At 36.1% G+C, this 16,905-nt stretch overlaps 4 protein-coding genes and 1 non-coding gene across 5 annotated transcripts; 4 read left to right on the top strand and 1 right to left on the bottom strand.

Annotated features, from left to right (window-relative positions):
- The first annotated feature begins 3,367 nt into the window (after nt 1–3,367).
- LOC21389771 (alpha-amylase) lies at nt 3,368–6,372 on the top strand. The gene is made up of 5 exons (XM_010110307.2): nt 3,368–3,814; nt 3,938–4,067; nt 4,611–5,204; nt 5,598–5,809; nt 5,899–6,372. Exons 1-5 carry the CDS (start codon nt 3,731–3,733, stop codon nt 6,151–6,153), a joined length of 1,275 nt encoding a protein of 424 aa, XP_010108609.1. The 5' UTR covers nt 3,368–3,730; the 3' UTR covers nt 6,154–6,372.
- A 222-nt stretch (nt 6,373–6,594) lies between these two features.
- On the top strand, nt 6,595–8,859 carry LOC21389770 (pentatricopeptide repeat-containing protein At2g04860). The gene has a single exon (XM_010110306.2). The coding sequence runs from the start codon at nt 6,660–6,662 to the stop codon at nt 8,805–8,807; it is 2,148 nt and encodes a 715-aa protein (XP_010108608.1). The 5' UTR covers nt 6,595–6,659; the 3' UTR covers nt 8,808–8,859.
- A 1,793-nt stretch (nt 8,860–10,652) lies between these two features.
- Nucleotides 10,653–13,446, top strand: LOC21389769 (protein CYPRO4). The gene is made up of 2 exons (XM_010110305.2): nt 10,653–12,463; nt 12,904–13,446. Exons 1-2 carry the CDS (start codon nt 10,832–10,834, stop codon nt 13,183–13,185), a joined length of 1,914 nt encoding a protein of 637 aa, XP_010108607.1. The 5' UTR covers nt 10,653–10,831; the 3' UTR covers nt 13,186–13,446.
- A 410-nt stretch (nt 13,447–13,856) lies between these two features.
- LOC21389768 (photosystem I chlorophyll a/b-binding protein 5, chloroplastic) lies at nt 13,857–15,627 on the top strand. The gene is made up of 6 exons (XM_010110304.2): nt 13,857–14,109; nt 14,226–14,358; nt 14,790–14,902; nt 15,033–15,134; nt 15,264–15,352; nt 15,449–15,627. The coding sequence occupies exons 1-6, from the start codon at nt 13,895–13,897 to the stop codon at nt 15,589–15,591; spliced, it is 795 nt and encodes a 264-aa protein (XP_010108606.1). The 5' UTR covers nt 13,857–13,894; the 3' UTR covers nt 15,592–15,627.
- An 851-nt stretch (nt 15,628–16,478) lies between these two features.
- Nucleotides 16,479–16,564, bottom strand: TRNAY-GUA. The gene is given in 2 exon segments: nt 16,479–16,514; nt 16,528–16,564. It is a non-coding gene; the product is annotated as a tRNA-Tyr (tRNA).
- Nucleotides 16,565–16,905: the final 341 nt, after the last annotated feature.

Raw genomic sequence — 16,905 nt, 5'->3', positions numbered from 1 at the left:
AAAGAAAAAATAAAAAAAATTAAAGTTATATAGGAGTTTTTATAAAAAAAAGTAAGGACATATTCGAAAGGATTATTTTAATTAAAAGAAACTATTTCAAAGAATGATATTTGTAAAAAAAAAAAAAAAAGAATTGTCAAAGAATATTAAGAGAAAAAATAAAAAAGACAATAGGCAAAAGAAAAAAGATAATTTTAATAAAAAAGAAAAAGAAAAAAGAGGAAAAGTTTAAAAAATAGAAGGACAAAAATAAGAAGAAGAAGGAGGCCAACACGTGGCCTCCTATGTTGACTTGGCTGCTCTTATAAATGCTAGATTGGATACATAGACAGTCGTTAAAATGTTAAATTATAAAAGAGCTCTTAACCAAATAAAAAAACATAAAAAAAAGACTAGAGAAGAGCAAAACACGTAACAATAATTAAACGGTATAAAAACATTTATAAAATAAAAAATATTTAAAAAATAAAAAATAAAAAGTATAAAAAGTAGAAAAGAATAAAAAAAAAAAGAGTGGAAGAGTTACCACATGGCAATTTAGAAAGTGCTTTAATAGAGCACTATAAAAAAATGTGTATGAAGATAACTTTTGATATAATAAGAATTACACATAAAATAATTAAGTACAAACACATTTAAAGAAAATTATTTTAACTATTGATAAAAAAAATTAAATAGAAACACATGCAAAAAAAAAACATTCATTGGAGCAAAGTGGGGAAAATTTCTTTAAAAAATATATACGTAAACAAAAAACATAAAAGAACAAAAAATTTAAAAGATAAAAGATAAAAGACAAAAATTTAAAGAAGGAAAAGAAAAAAAGAAAAAAAGAGGAGGAGAGAGTGTACTCTTTTATATATTGTCCCGTTTACTTCGCTGATTCGAGTTTATAATTTGAGTTGAGATGTGATTTTGTATGAGAGCTTTTTACTGTAGCAAAAAAGTTAGATGTAACTGTTTCTGAGAGCTTTTTACTATAACAAAACTCGAATTCTAAACTCGAATCGACGAAATGAACGAGGCCATTTTGCACTCCCGGTTACAATTTTATCCACTTTCGTTTATGCAGGAGCCACCGTTTACAATCGGATGGTCATTGTCAATGAAATTCATAAGAAGAAAAGAAGACAAAATACTATTTACAATGTATGGGTGGTTGATTTTCACCCATTATCTTTTACTAATATATTTTAGTTAAAGAATTATATTAGTTAAAAAACTATTAATTAAGAGTAAAATGTAAAAATATTATAACACAATATTCAGAGGGCGAGTTTCTTAATTTTCTCATTTATAATGAGAATGAAGATAAATACTTTTTAAAGTATATGAGTCTAAATTTTTATTATTCTTTTTTAATTAATATTTTTTTATCAAGTATCTATATTAGTTAAAAAAGTATTAATTAAAAATAAATTGGTAAAAATAGACTGCGTGCAACTTGTGCAGCAATTTTCTTAAGGGAAATAGTAGAAAATAGGCCAATATGAAAAGCTTAAGAAAGTATATAGGCCAATTTTTAGTTATAAAAATTAATAGGCTATAACTTGTCAAGTTATGGTTTATAATCAAATAAGTTATGAATAAACTTGTCAAGTTATGGTTCATAACCAGACAAGTTATGGACAATAACTTATTAAGTTATGGTTCATAACTAGACAAATTATAGATAAAAACAATAATTTAACCTATTTATTAACTTATATAAACTATTGATCTATTAATTTTAATTCACTTTAAATCTTAACTTATTTCCCTTTTTCTCTCTTTTCTTAATTTGTGTAGTTTTTAAAACTTTGATCCCGTTGTTAGGCCCAATAGGCCCGCCAAGTCCAGAATAAAAGAAAAAGAAATGGGGCATTTTGAAGAATGTAGATAATATGAACTCCCATATTGTTAACACTACGGTTAGTAAACTAGTGTCACAGTGTGATTTGAGAAAATAGCAGAGTACAACGTGAACTAATAATTATCGGATTGCGTGGGGTGTTTGCCTTCTCTGAATCTGATCCACATTACAATCATCAAAGATTATTTAGTTATTTATTTTTTAAATGTGTTTTCGACGACTTTGGTTGTCATTTATTTTCATTCACTTTCGAGCTTGTCTGTTTGTTCATGCAAGCATTTACTGGCGGATTTAGTGGGGCTACCGCTCCTACTTAAATTTTTTTTAAAAGAATATTATTTTTAAAAATTTTAAAATTTTATACTTAAATTTTTATTGAAATAATATATGTTTCTATTAAAATAAATATATATTTTTTATATACCCTCATTAAGATAATTTATTTAAAATAATTTAGTATACGCTTCCATTAAAATAAAAGACCGGCTGGATTATTCATTCTTACACTTCTATCTCAGATTTTGCTTAGAGCATTGTTGCCCATGACGTAGGCAATGGAATTTATCATAATTAACCAACTGCTTTTTAATCAGCGGAGACTGACACCTATTATCAATTTGGTAGCTGACTTAATTAGTAGATATTGCTGGACTAATTAATCAGTGTCAAAGTTAAATAAGATAATTTGTTACCGTTAATTTTAGAGTTCCAGAGTTTACATTTCACACGATAGGACCAGCCCATTCCGTTGTTTATTTTATATTTCTATTGAAATAATATAGTTAATCTTGTAATTAATGGTATTGTTCAATTTATGGGATATGTTCTATGAACTTTCCATGTATATAAATATGATCATCAGCTATCAGAGAATGGACATCTCAAACCTGTAAGCAATGAGAGCTCTGGTAAAAAAAAGGCGTCAAGTATTGTCTAACCTTTGGTATTGCTTATCCTCTCTCTCTCTCTCTCTCTCTCTCTCCCTTTTTTTTTTTTTTTTTTTTTTTTAAGTTCTGTCTCAATTTAGCAGGAGTTGAGCGTTGGATTGGCGTCCTCTTGTGAATAGGGAAACAAAAACAAAAAAAGAATTGACAAAAAGTTTGATTAGTGTGTTCAATGTATAACCACCCATTCTATGCTTCTAATCCCTTTTTGTGGTTAGAGACGTGGTGGACTTGGTTTTATAGAAGGATTTGGATAAGTATATATTCCATTGATTAATGGATAGAAAAGCAACTTTGGCTTGTTGATGCTGCGAATAAATGTGTAAGGAGTTTGCCATATTTTTCAGCCGAGTGTGAAACCTTTGACTATATGGTCCTTGCCTAGAAATGAATACAAAGGAAGACACAAGTTCAGTCATGTTGTCTATTCTGCTACTTCTATATCACCGATGGCAGTTCTCAAAATAGTTATTTTTGGTCACCTATAGTCAAAAAGTATGTTCACATAGCAAACGAGAAAATGATGAAAAACCATTTATTCTGATTGGGAAATCATGTAAATATGGGCTTGACGAGCACGCAAATTGAATGAGAGATATGCATCCAAACAAAATCTCGAACTAGAAATCAAATTACCAAATTTACTACGTACGCGGTACGCGGATGTTTCTCTTCCTTGATTTTTCCATGGTCAATCGGTCATTACATTTCTGTTTGTCTAGATGAATAGAATTTCCATCTAGACTTTCTCAAAGTCGTTCCACTGAATTTTCTTATCCTACTTATTTTCTTTTCCATATTTTCCACTTAATTAGCCAAAAATTTCTCCAACATCTTTAGCTTTAGGTGTAAGGCAATAAAGGTGCCTCTTAACTTCATTTCTCTCTAACTTCACAAGTACGCTCTAACTTCACAAGTACGTCAAGAGCATATCATGGACTCCCTAATTTCACTTTGCGTTTTCTGCCTCTGCATCTCTCTCTTCCCTTCCTTCACTACTCCTACCATACTATTTCAGGTATGACATGCACTATATTTTGTATTATCATGCGTTTTTAATTCTTACAGCTTTAATCTGTTAATTCTTCAGATCTATATTGTTCATATCTTGGAATTAATTGAATATAATCAAATATGACAGGGGTTCAATTGGGGTTCCAGTGATAAAGGAGGATGGTATAATTCTCTGAAAAACACCATCCCTGATCTTGCAGCTGCTGGAATAACTCATGTCTGGCTTCCACCTTCCTCTCAATCTGTTGCTCCTCAAGGTACTAGCTTAATCTCTATTTCCTTTTATTCATTACTGTTATTTTTCTAAAAAATTCGTTATTAGGAATTTTTTGCTTTCACTATGATATGACTATAAGCCTATTCGTGAATGAAGGTGTCATTTTTTTTTTTTTTTTTGCCCCAACAAATTTCGGCTTTTTTCTTCCTTTGAGCACTGGAATACAAAGGAAGAAAATCATTTTACCAATCCAATAAAGTGAGGTCAAAGTCAACTCACAGATAAGTAAAACGCATGAAATGGGCACTAGCTGGTCATTGAGGAGGGACTTATTTGTTTTTTCATTAGAAAAATTTGGAAAACCTTATATTTATCAAAATATCCTCTCCTCATTTCTTTCTCATCGCATGTTTATGCTCTTGTTACCTTATGTGTTGCATACAAAACATTATTTTTTTTTTCTCGTGTGTTTTTTTCTTTAAAAAAAAAAAAAACTTACAAATGTGATTTATCAGGAGCCAAACTCAAACTAAGAGGTACTAATGTGAAAAAATGTTATAACGTCCTTGCATGTTGGCTGCAGGCTATATGCCGGGAAGGCTATACGATCTGGACGCATCAAAATATGGAACCAAGGACGAACTCAAGTCCCTTATTTCATCTTTGAGCGAGAAAGGAATCAAGAGCGTGGCGGACATAGTCATAAACCACAGAACAGCCGAGAAGCAGGACTCGAGAGGAGTGTGGGCCATCTTCGAAGGCGGTACTCCGGACTCGCGTCTGGACTGGGGCCCGTCCTTCATCTGCAGTGACGACAAGACCTACTCCGACGGCACCGGGAACCCCGACACGGGCGACGACTTCGGAGGAGCGCCCGACATCGACCACGTTAATCCGACAGTCCAGAAGGAGTTGTCGGAGTGGATGAACTGGCTGAAGACAGAGATTGGGTTCGTGGGGTGGAGGTTCGACATGGTGAAGGGGTATGCTCCCAGATTTACGAAGATCTACATGGAAAAGACGCAGCCGGAGTTCGCCGTCGGAGAGAAGTGGGATTCGCTTGCTTATGGCCAGGATAGGAAGCCTGAGCAGAATCAGGACGCCCATCGCGGTGCTCTCGCTAACTGGGTTGACGCTGCTGGTGGCTCCGTCAATGCTTTTGACTTCACCACTAAAGGTAGACAAAAAATACTTGGGTACCAATAACGTTTAGCACTATAAATAGTAGAATTGTTATTTTCAATGTGGTTAATACAAAAAAAAAAAAAAACAAATTAATTAATTTTTATGGGATTACAACTGAAATTAGAAAGGGTACAACTAAATTTTACACAAAAATTAAGAGTAAAAATTCCAAAATGTAAATTTTGTAAATTTTACACATGTTCGCCGCTAGGTCTACCTCTGTGCATCTCACACTTTGTAAATTTTTAAGTGTTGGTTTGATTTGATTTAGAGTTTAAGGACATGTTTTTTTGTGTTGAGCGATGTTTTGAACCAACAAATGAGATCCAAAATAGAAAATAATAATGAGAAAAAATAATTTAATTCCGAATGAATGGATTATCAGGTATTTTACAAGCTGCTGTACAAGGAGAGCTATGGAGGTTGAGAGACTCCAACGGAAAGCCCCCGGGATTGATTGGATTAAAGCCAGAAAATGCAGTAACATTTATTGACAATCACGACACTGGGTCGTCTCAAAACCTGTGGCCTTTTCCGGGAGACAAAGTCATGCTGGGTTATGTTTACATTCTTACTCACCCTGGGACTCCAACAATTGTAATCACTCTATATTCTTTTTTTTTTAATCTGTTTTTTTTGCCCTTTTAAAATTTTGATTGGTATATTAACTGAATTGTGTTTTGCAGTTCTATGATCACCTGATTGAGTGGGGACTTAAGGACCAAATAAGTAAGCTGAGTGGAATTAGGACTACACATGGCATAAACAGCGGAAGCACAGTGAGAATTTTAGCAGCGGAAGCTGACATTTACATGGCAGGCATTGACGATAAGGTTATTATGAAGATTGGTCCAAAGTTAGACTTGGGGAACCTATTGCCCTCAAACTACCAACTTGTTACCTCTGGACAAGATTATGCTGTCTGGGAGAAGAAAAACTGATGATCTACCAAATTAATCTCAAACTACATTGGTTCTTTCTAAAGCAAAAACATTATATATCTATATATATATATATATAAGTCAATTAAGCATGCAAAAATAAGCAAAGCGAGAAGATTCCCTTCTTTTGTAAGAGTTGATATTTGCAATTGATGTATTTTTCCGCTAAGTATGGACAAAATCAATTATTATAAGATTGAATTAGTTCTCTGAGGGCCACTATTTTTTTCCCTTATACCATAAATTTCATTTTGTTTTTTATTTTTATTTTTTTGAGATAAAAGTCTATTATAGTGTGAGAAAAAAAAAAGAGATAAAATCATTTTAAGACCGTCTAATATAGCTAAATATCTTGAAAATATTATGTGATATTAATAATACTAAAATGACACTTCATCTTTAAAGAAAGGTTCTTTGGGTACAATAGTAATGCCACTGACTATTTCATCAGCGTTTGGCGTGTAACAACCGTCAAACTTTCGCGCCAAAACGACAGGCTCCAGAGTATGAACTTGGCCTCTTCAATTGGTCTCTCCACGAAGCCAAATCTCTCTTATTTCCACTCTCTGTTTAAACACTACGCAGAAACCAAAAATTCGAGACGGGTACTCCTTATTTTCCGTGAATTGTTGGAGTACAACGAGAAACCCAATGAAACCACTTTCGCTTTACTAGTGAAATCATGTTCTTGTTCCTCTTCGTTTGGATTAAATTCATTTGAAGCAAATCAGGTTCATACCCACTTGATAAAATCTGGTGCTGACCAATTCACACACCTGAGTACTGCTTATCTTGATTTCTACTTGAAGTTGGGATGCTTTGCGGCTGCACAACGCCTGTTTGATGATATGCACGAGAGAGATGTTGTATCTTGGAATGCTTTGATTTGTGGATTTTCGCGAAATGGGTGTCACTTTGATGCGTTGTATCTCTTTGTTCAGATGCTTAGAGAGGGATTTAGTCCTTGTCCGACAACTTTGGTTAGTATGGTTCCGTCCTGCGGGAGGCGTGAGTTGATTTTTCAGGGGAAGACTGTTCATGGGTTTGGAATTAAGACCGGCCTTGGTTTGAATTCTCAGGTGAAGAATGCGCTTACCTCTATGTATGCGAAATGTGCGGATTTGGGAGCGGCGGAATGCTTGTTTGAAGAGATAGTCGGTAAGAGTGTGGTTTCTTGGAATACCATGATTGGGGCCTTTGGTCAAAATGGTTTCTTTGGCAAAGCAATGCTTGTCTTTAAACAAATGAGGAAGGGAAATGTGGAAGCAAATCCAGTGACCATGGTGTGCCTTCTCGCAGCAAATGCTAATCCAGATTCCACCCATTCTCATGCTGTTAAAACCAGTCTTATCAATGATTTCTCTGTTGTTACTTCGCTAGTTTGTGAATATGCTAGACGTGGGAATTCAAAATCAGCAGAACGGCTTTACATGTCATTTCCCCAAAAAAACTTGGTTGCCGTAACTGCAATTATACAAAGCCACACGGAGAAAGGTAACATGTTATCTGCTATGGAATGTTTTGCTCGAATTCAACAGTCAAACATGAAACCAGATGCAGTTACTATGGTTAGCATCCTTCATGGAATTACAGACCCAGCTCAATTTGGCATTGGGCTCCTTTTTCACGGTTATGGATTCAAGACCGGGTTAAGTGTTGAGAACTTAGTTGCAAATGCACTGATAAGCATGTACTCGAGGTTTGATCGCGTGGAAGCAGCTTTTTCTCTGTTTTTTGACATGCGCGAAAAGCCATTGATTAGTTGGAACTCTTTGATTTCTGGCTGTGTACAGGGTGGAAGGTCAAGTGATGCTTTTCAGTTGTTCTGTCAAATGAAGCTGTCTGGACATGATCCAGATGCCATCACAATTGCTAGCTTACTATCTGGGTGTGGCCAACTTGGATACTTGCAATTTGGGGAGAGGCTTCATAGCTATATTCTGAGAAACAATCTCGACATTGAAAATTTCGTTGGAACGGCTCTAATAGACATGTACACCAAATGTGGAAGAATAGAGTGTGCCGAAAGGGTGTTTAAGAGTATCAAAGAGCTATGTTTGGCAACATGGAACTCGATGATTTCAGGCTATAGTTTATATGGCTTAGAACACAAGGCTCTCTCTTGCTTCTCAGAAATGCGGAAACAAGGACTATATCCAGATCACATCACTTTCTTGGGTGTTTTAGCTGCTTGTACACATGGGGGCCTTGTTGAAGAAGGAAGAAAATACTTTGAAATAATGAGGAAGGAATTCAAGATGGTGCCAAGGCTGCAACACTATGCCTGCATGGTGGGACTCTTAGGCCGTGCGGGCTTGTTTGAGGAGGCACTTATTTTGATAAAAGATATGGAGGTAGAACCTGATTTTGCTGTGTGGGGAGCTTTGCTTAATGCTTGTTGCATCAACCAAGAAGTGAAGCTTGGGGAATATTTGGCCAAGAAGTTGTTTTTGTTGGACCATACAAGTGGTGGGTTTTATGTGTTGATGTCAAAGCTTTATGCGACAAAAGGAAGGTGGGATGATGTAGCCAAGGTTAGGGAGATGATGAGAGAAACTGGTGGAGATGGCTGCTCGGGTATTAGCGTTATTCAGATGACTTCATTTGAAGAAAATTTATTGAGTGAAGCCAGTTTGAAATCAAGTCTTTGGTAGCGTTTGTTTCTCTTCTCAATTAATTGTTAGTTATGATTTTATTTACTTTTTCTCTGCGCTTATATTTTTTAATTAGGCATGAAAGTAGCTCGTTGATCTTAAATACAAAAAAGAAAAAAACGGCTGGACTGTTTTAACAAAAACAACACGTCGTTTCATAATAATCACCACAACAACTCACTAAAATAGTGATATAACGCCTTTATAGTTGTTGTAAAATAATTTATTTCCTTGGTAAATTAGATTTTAAATTTTTCTGAGATTTAATTTACTTTTACTTGTCGTTTACCTTCTTAAACGACATGACACTATTTTGTTTACAAGGAAAACGACACAAGAACTTAGTATAAAAAATATAAGGTACTTTAAAAAAAAAGAGAAAAGCTTCAATTATGAAGACACGTCGTTTCAAAAAGTTAATACAAATTTTAATTGCCTCGTTCATTTCACCGATTCGAGTTTTCAATTTTAGGTTTCTACAGTAAAAAGCTCTCAGAAAATGTCACATCTAACTTTTTCTGCTACAGTGAAAAGCTCTCAGAAAATGTCACATCTCAACTCGAATTGAAAATTCGAATCCGCGAAGTGAACGAGGTGCGACTTGCAGTTTTACTTGACAGTTACACGTAGAACCTGACATGTTTTGCGGAGTTTTAGCTCTTAACGACAATTTATTTTTATTTTTATAAGAATTTGAAGTTTTGAACTCTACATAGATGTGTAGTTTTACTAATGAAACAGAAGTCAATCCTACACGCTTTATGTAGTTTTAGCTTATAACGAAATAAATGAATGATGCTTGAATAAAAAACAACAACGTCCTAGAAACGACAAGTAATTTTTACTCTTAAACGACAACAAATTACGGAAGATAAATTACATCTCATTTTTTTTAGTAAGACTTTCTCCACTAGATCAAGTTTTCTGTCTGTGTAAAAATTAAAAAGTATGCAAATTTAACGGTTGAAAAAATTTAGTCTATTAGTATGTCAGGTGTATGAGAGAACCCTTTTTTATTATTGTCATTATTTTTAATTCCTTGAAAGTACAACATCTCGGATTTCGGGCCCGTTCGGTTCGTTAATTCGAGTTGAAATGTGATGTTGTGTGAGAGCTTTTTACTATAGCAAAAAAGTTATATGTGACTGTTTCTGAGAGTTTTTTACTATAGCAAAACTCAAATTCTAAACTCGAATCAGCGAAAAGAACAGGCCTTCACTAATTCAGAATATGTGATAACGATTAACTTGTAAGCAAGAAACGACATGACTTTCATGTAACTTAAGTGACGTTTCTAGATCAAAACGACAGCAAGTTATGCATGTCGTTTGTCATTAAACGACAAGCAAAATTTATAAGAGAAACTAATATGGCGTTCTCTAGGATTAACAACAGCAAAGTTTATATGTGTTCTTTTGGATTTACTTTACCGTTGTTGAGTCTCAATAGCCGACAATAACGCTAGAATGTATAATGTCTTGATTTTTTCACAATTTAATTATGAAACAAACGTAGCCTAAATTTCACAAAAAGAAATTTCTAGACTAAAAAAAATAAATTACTCATAATTTTTTACTTTTAGATATTTTTTTATCGGATGTAACGGTCAAAATTAATCTTGAAGTCTCTCTTGAGTGAAAGTTTCAAAAAAAAAACATGAAATTAAATTTATTTTGTCGGTAAAAAGGTTATTTTTCAGGAAAAAAAAGGATCGGACCGTTGCAAATGCACAAAACATTATTTATCGGAAATAGTTGGATGCCCGTTGCCCCACGGCTCCACTTTCTCTCCCTATTTCCCTAAAAATTAATATATTAAATTAAAAAAAATGAAGAAAGAGAAAATTTCAAATCCTCAACGCTCCGATTTTAAAATTCGAATTTACCGCTCTCCATAACCCCGATTCCCAAATTCTCAACATTTCATTTTCTCCACCTTCACATTTTGACCATAATTTTTATCTTCTTCTTCAATTAGCCCCAAATTTCTCTCTTTCTCCGCAAGAAAACCGCTTGGAAACGACCATGGGCGGTGCTCACAGTCGCGAGGATCTTGAAATCTCCGACTCCGACGAGGAGGAACAGACGGACGGGGAAGAAGACAACTACGAGGACGCCGAAGACAATGGAGAGGGATCTTCCGAGCGCCGATCCAAAACCCCACCCTCCATTGACGACGTGGAGGCCAGGCTCAAAGCTCTCAAGCTCAAATACTCCCCCGCCCAAAACCCTAATCTCAAAAACGCCGTCAAGCTCTACCTTCACATCGGCGGCAAAACCCCCAAGGCCAAATGGGTAACCTCCGAAAAGCTCACTTCTTACTCTTTTCTCAAGACTTCTCGTATTGGATCAGGCGACGATGACGATGGCGAAGAAGAAGATGAAGATGGAGAAGGTGAAGATTCTTGGTGGGTCTTGAGGGTTAGTTCGAAGATTCGAGAGAAGGTCTCTGCGGAACTGCAATTGAAGACTTTTGCGGACCAGCGTCGCGTTGATTTCGTGGCCAAAGGTGTTTGGGCGATGAAGTTCTTCAACGACGACGATTACAAGGCTTTCGTCGCCAAGTTTCAGGAGTGTTTGTTCGAGAACACGTACGGGTATGAGGCCACGGATGCGAACAAGGTTAAGGTTTACGGGAAAGATTTTATGGGCTGGGCGAATCCGGAGGCTGCGGATGATTCTATGTGGGAAGATGCGGAGGATAGTTTCGTGAAGAGCCCCCAGTTGGCGACGCCGTTGAGGGAGAATCAGGATTTGAGGGAGGAATTCGAGGAGGCGGCGAATGGGGGTATTCAGAGCTTGGCGTTGGGCGCATTGGATAACAGTTTCTTGGTGGGTGATTCCGGCATTCAGGTTGTGAAGAATTTCAGCCATGGAATCCATGGGAAAGGCGTTTATGTCAATTTTGATCGCGGCAGTTACAACCGTGGTCCGAGTTTGGCGCAATCAACTCCCAAAAAGGCTCTGCTTATGAGGGCGGAGACCAATATGCTACTCATGAGTCCTTTCAATGAAGGGAAGCCTCATTCCAAGGGGCTTCATCATCTTGATATCGAAACGGGGAAGATTGTTACTGAGTGGAAGTTTGCAAAAGATGGGACTGATATTGCAATGAGGGACATTGTAAATGACAGCAAAGGAGCCCAGTTGGATCCTACAGGTTCGACATTCTTGGGATTGGATGACAATAGGCTGTGCAGGTGGGATATGCGAGACAAGAATGGGATGGTTCAGGACCTTGCGGCTGGGGATGGCCCTGTTTTGAATTGGACGCAAGGGCATCAGTTCTCTAGAGGGACTAATTTCCAGTGCTTTGCAAGCACTGGCAATGGCTCAATTGTTGTTGGATCGCTTGATGGGAAGATCCGGTTGTATTCGAGCAGTTCAATGAGACAGGCGAAGACAGCTTTTCCCGGTCTTGGCTCGCCTATTACACATGTGGATGTTACGTTTGATGGGAAGTGGATTTTGGGCACGACTGATACCTATTTGATACTTATCTGCACCCTTTTTATTGACAAGGGTGGGAACACAAAGACAGGTTTCGCTGGTCGTATGGGAAACAGGATATCGGCTCCAAGACTGTTGAAGTTGACTCCTCTGGATTCACATCTAGCTGGAGCTGATAATAAGTTCCGTAATGCGCAGTTTTCTTGGGTAAGAACCTCTGTTCTTTGTCGTCTACACTTGGTTTATCCAGAAAATTGTCCGGTTTTTGTTGGGATATTGTTGTATCATTTCATTTCCTCTTGATATTGTATGTTATGCGTTCTTGCTGCTGATATTTGTTGGCATTCTTGAATCATGTATAAAGTAGGAATGATCAAAATTAGATGTTTCCCTTCGAGTTTAATGTAGGCTGTAAATTGTTTGTAAATGTTGGATTTTGCTGTGTTTTCTCATCATTGTTTAATGCTTATTATTGGTAGATACATGTTTGGTTTGGTTGTGCTTGGATTGGTATATGCCAAAGACCTATTTTGAGTTTTTTTTTTTTGTTTGATGAATTTTGAGTCCTAGAACTCACAGTTTCTTATTGGAATTAAGTGATTCCATGGATAAGTGTTTGAGAGTTGAACTCTTAAAATTGTGTTTAGGTCACGGAGAGTGGGAAGCAGGAGCGTCATTTGGTGGCAACTGTGGGCAAATTTAGTGTGATCTGGAACTTCCAACAGGTGAAGAATGGCTCGCATGAGTGCTACCGCAATCAGGAGGGCCTGAAGAGCTGCTACTGCTACAAGATTGTCCTCAAGGATGATTCCATCGTTGATAGTCGCTTCATGCATGACAAGTATGCAGTCACCGACTCACCTGAGGCCCCGCTGGTTATAGCCACCCCCATGAAAGTCAGTTCCTTCAGCATTTCCAGCAGGCGATGACGTTCAAAGTCATGATCCTTTCTTTACTTTGTTATCTTTCTCAGCTTTATTACTGAAGTTGCAAACGCTTTGTTTAGAACTTCATGGGTGTACCGTAGATTGTTTGTTTAACTAGGCCATTTAAATTACTGATGATCTCTAATTGTACTCTCTTGTGCCAAGAAGATCCTAGAATTACTTTTGCATTTGCGAGTTGTTCTGAACTTGTAATTACTTCTAGCTGTGGTATTTTTTTTTACCTCAAGAAATTGTGATGACAGTTTTATTTTATTTTATTTTATTTTTTCTTTTGTCTTTCTTAATCATTTTTAATCTTCTGTTGCTAAGGTGATAGAGTAGAGCTGACATTCTTTACTAGTGGAAAAACAATATTTTGGACAAGTCGCTCAATCTTGTAATATAATATAACATAATAAAATGGGGGGAAAAGGTTACTCTGTAATACTTGGTGCAAGATCAACTGAGAACCGTTGGATAGTAGTTTTATCAATATCAGGACACTATTTTCTTATCTGAATGCCCCAGGATTTGTATGTTTGTAACGCATGGCTACAAAGAATTGGGTAAATGAACCCATGTTGTTATGTCGTTTTGCTAGTGTAGATGGTTATTTATTTATATACGTGGAATTCGTGGACCTGGTGGCGTGTATGCATCTGGTTAGAATTTGGGGATAGAAAAAAAAAAAAAAAAAAAAAAAAAAAAAAGAATGGCCACTGCCTTTGGTAGAGCTCTCCACATTCCGTCATGTTCTTTATCGTTGGTTTGTAAGAACGTGTCAAAGCCCTCATTTGGAGTTGCAAAACTGCCATGGCCTGCTCAAGCAGGAAAAGCTCGAACTCGTACTCGTGTCATGGTGACTCGAGCCCAGCTACGCCCTACATGGCTCCCAGGGCTTGACCCTCCGCCGTACCTTGACGGAAGGTGATCCTGTTGAGTAACATTTTCATAATGCTTCTCATTAGCTTATAAGCTTGGCTTTTTAATTCTGTCGTTCTTTTTTCTTTTTTGGTTTTTGTAAATGGTGTCTTCATATATAGTCTGGCTGGGGATTATGGGTTTGACCCACTTGGTCTTGGAGAGGATCCGGAGAGCCTGAGGTGGTATGTGCAGGCAGAGCTTGTTCATGCCCGCTTCGCCATGCTTGGAGTTGCAGGAATTCTCCTTACAGACGTCAGTGATTCTGAACCCTTCCTTTTTAGCCCTCGTTTTTTTTTTCTTTTCTTTTTTTTTTTCTTTCCCTGTACATTATCTTTCGAGATATTCTTTAGACCCTTCTTATTGGCTCTACATAAATGAACTAGGCAGTGGTCTGTCTTGTTTTAAAGTGAGTGCAAGGAAAATCATATATATAGCTTTTGTGATTATGAAGTATTCACTGACCTGATTCAACTTCTACTGGGTGCTCCAATATTGTGCCCCAAGACTAAAGCTGTATTTCTGTAGGATTACGAACTTGTAATAACAAAGAAATTTACCCAACGGGTAGATCTTTATGCTCTGCATCAAGCAAGTCAGGCTTTGAAAAGCTATTCCTATTAACTCAAAATTTTGATTTTCTTAATGCTTGATGTTCTACTTGTTCTTCAAATGCTTTTCTCCAGTTGCTGCGTGTAGCCGGAATCAGCAGTATACCAGTTTGGTACGAAGCGGGTGCAATTAAATACGAATTTGCCAACACAGGAACTCTCTTCATAGTCCAACTACTCTTGATGGGGTAATATTTCTACCTAAGAAAGCATCACTGACCCTTCATTATCCAAACACACCTCTTTAAATTGTTTCATGCACTTGTAATTTATATCCGTATTTGCTTTTTTTTTTTTTTGTTTTTTTGTTTGGGATAGATTCGTTGAAACCAAAAGATACATGGATTTCGTGAGTCCCGGGTCTCAAGCCAAAGCACCATTTTTGGGAGTGGAAGATTCCTTTGAAGGTTTAGAGCCCGGGTAATTTTCTTAAGTCCTTCCGCAGTTAAATTTGAATCATTGAATGTTGCAAAAGCCTTGGCCTCTTGATCTGGACAGACTAGAAATGCTCGTGGAATAAATAAGTAAGATATCATCTGTGATTCACAGTTACCCCGGTGGTCCTATACTAAATCCTCTTGGTCTGGCTAAAGATATCAAGAATGCTCATCACTGGAAGCTTAAGGAAATTAAGAATGGTCTGATTCAGTCCTTTAATGATATATATATTTTTTTCACAAAATTTCATGATGATATATTCGCTATCGCGGTTCTTAAGCCGTCTCTTATTGCAGGACGCCTGGCAATGATGGCCATGCTCGGCATCTTCGTGCAAGCTTCTGTAACTCATGTGGGACCAGTTGATAATCTTGTGGAGCATCTATCTGATCCATGGCACAAAACAATTGTTCAAACGTTGGCCAATTCTAGTTCTTAAGATGCAAGTCAAAAGAAATTTAAAATTTGTCTCTCAGTGCAAAATACAGCACAAAATCAAGCGCAGATTATCTTAATTCGAATATATATATATATATATATATATTTGATACGTTTTTTACGCTGTTTCATAGAAAACAGTTATTATGGTTTATGACTGGTGAAGCAAGGGCGCCAACTTGGTCACAAAGCACACTTTCAGTTCCAGCTTATAAAACCTTAATCGCCGGTGACTTGTCCCATGTTACTTGTGCAATTAAGCATCCTTTGTATAACATGTTTTCTTTTTCATATGTTTAGGCTTAAAAAATAGAAAAACTTGAGAAATCTTTGTTGGGCACTAGTTAAAAAAAAAAAAAAAATTAAAATCTGGTTTGCTGTATAATATGTATTCTTTTTCATATGTTTAGGCTTAAAAAAAAAAGAAGCAAACATTAATACTATGTTTGGTAAGATAGATAGAAAAGATGAAGGAAAGAGAAGTAAAATACCTAGATAAAGAAAGTAAAATATTTTTCTCTCGTGCTGTTTGGTAGAAGAGAAAGAGAAGTGAAAAGAAAATGTCAAATTTAAAACATTTTACAATAATACTTCAATACAAATAAAAACATGATGAATGATAAAGGTTAAAATTGTTATTTTACATATTATTTTTTTGTCAAACTTTTTCCATTCTCTTTTCTTTCTAAAGTTAGAAAGATTAAAAATTAGTAGACCCTATTAATTTTTATTTTCCTTCATTCTTCATTTCTTCTTTACTAAACAACTTAAAATTTCATTTTTCTCTACAAAATTATTCATTTATTTTTTTTCTCTCTTTTTTCCACCGTACATAGACACTACAAGAAAAGAAATTTTCGTTGGGCACTAGTAAATAGAGAAAAAAAATCCGGCTTGCCGGATTCGAACCAGCGACCTAAGGATATCTGTCTAACGACTACAGTCCTCCGCTCTACCAACTGAGCTAAAGCCGGATTTACCTCCCTTGGAGAGCTAATTATACATGAAGGAGTTTTTGTTTTGCGCTAGAAACTTAGCACCTGAATGCTTTCAAATGCAATCCGTTTCTGTTGTATAGTGATTTTTTTTTATTTGAATTTAAGTCCGTTCATTTCACCGATTTGAGTTTAAAATTCGAGTTTTACTACAATAAAAAACTCTCACATAAAATCACATCTCAATTTAAATTAAAAACTCGAATCAGCGAACTAAACGGTTACTAGATTTATATATAATGATTTGTGACTGCTATATAGGTGAATTGTTGGTGACCTAAGTCTAACATGAGGTATTTTCTTCTTTTGCGCAGCAAAGC

Source organism: Morus notabilis, unplaced genomic scaffold (assembly GCF_000414095.1).
Source record: "Morus notabilis unplaced genomic scaffold, ASM41409v2 Scaffold823, whole genome shotgun sequence".
Lineage (NCBI taxonomy): Eukaryota > Viridiplantae > Streptophyta > Magnoliopsida > Rosales > Moraceae > Morus > Morus notabilis.
The sequence above is the reverse complement of the archived record's forward strand: the minus strand, read 5'-3'. Positions and strand labels throughout refer to the sequence as shown.

Excerpts from the sequence above, each read along its gene's own strand:
- LOC21389771 (XM_010110307.2), top strand. The coding sequence starts at position 3,731 with ATGGACTCCCTAATTTCACTTTGCGTTTTCTGCCTCTGCATCTCTCTC. Across the intron at positions 5,205-5,597 it reads TTTTGACTTCACCACTAAAG|GTATTTTACAAGCTGCTGTA; the intron begins GTAGACAAAAAA and ends ATGGATTATCAG. Across the intron at positions 5,810-5,898 it reads ACCCTGGGACTCCAACAATT|TTCTATGATCACCTGATTGA; the intron begins GTAATCACTCTA and ends TGTGTTTTGCAG.
- LOC21389768 (XM_010110304.2), top strand. The coding sequence starts at position 13,895 with ATGGCCACTGCCTTTGGTAGAGCTCTCCACATTCCGTCATGTTCTTTA. Across the intron at positions 14,359-14,789 it reads CAGGAATTCTCCTTACAGAC|TTGCTGCGTGTAGCCGGAAT; the intron begins GTCAGTGATTCT and ends GCTTTTCTCCAG. Across the intron at positions 15,353-15,448 it reads GCTTAAGGAAATTAAGAATG|GACGCCTGGCAATGATGGCC; the intron begins GTCTGATTCAGT and ends CTCTTATTGCAG.
- LOC21389770 (XM_010110306.2), top strand. The coding sequence starts at position 6,660 with ATGAACTTGGCCTCTTCAATTGGTCTCTCCACGAAGCCAAATCTCTCT.
- LOC21389769 (XM_010110305.2), top strand. The coding sequence starts at position 10,832 with ATGGGCGGTGCTCACAGTCGCGAGGATCTTGAAATCTCCGACTCCGAC. Across the intron at positions 12,464-12,903 it reads GTAATGCGCAGTTTTCTTGG|GTCACGGAGAGTGGGAAGCA; the intron begins GTAAGAACCTCT and ends AATTGTGTTTAG.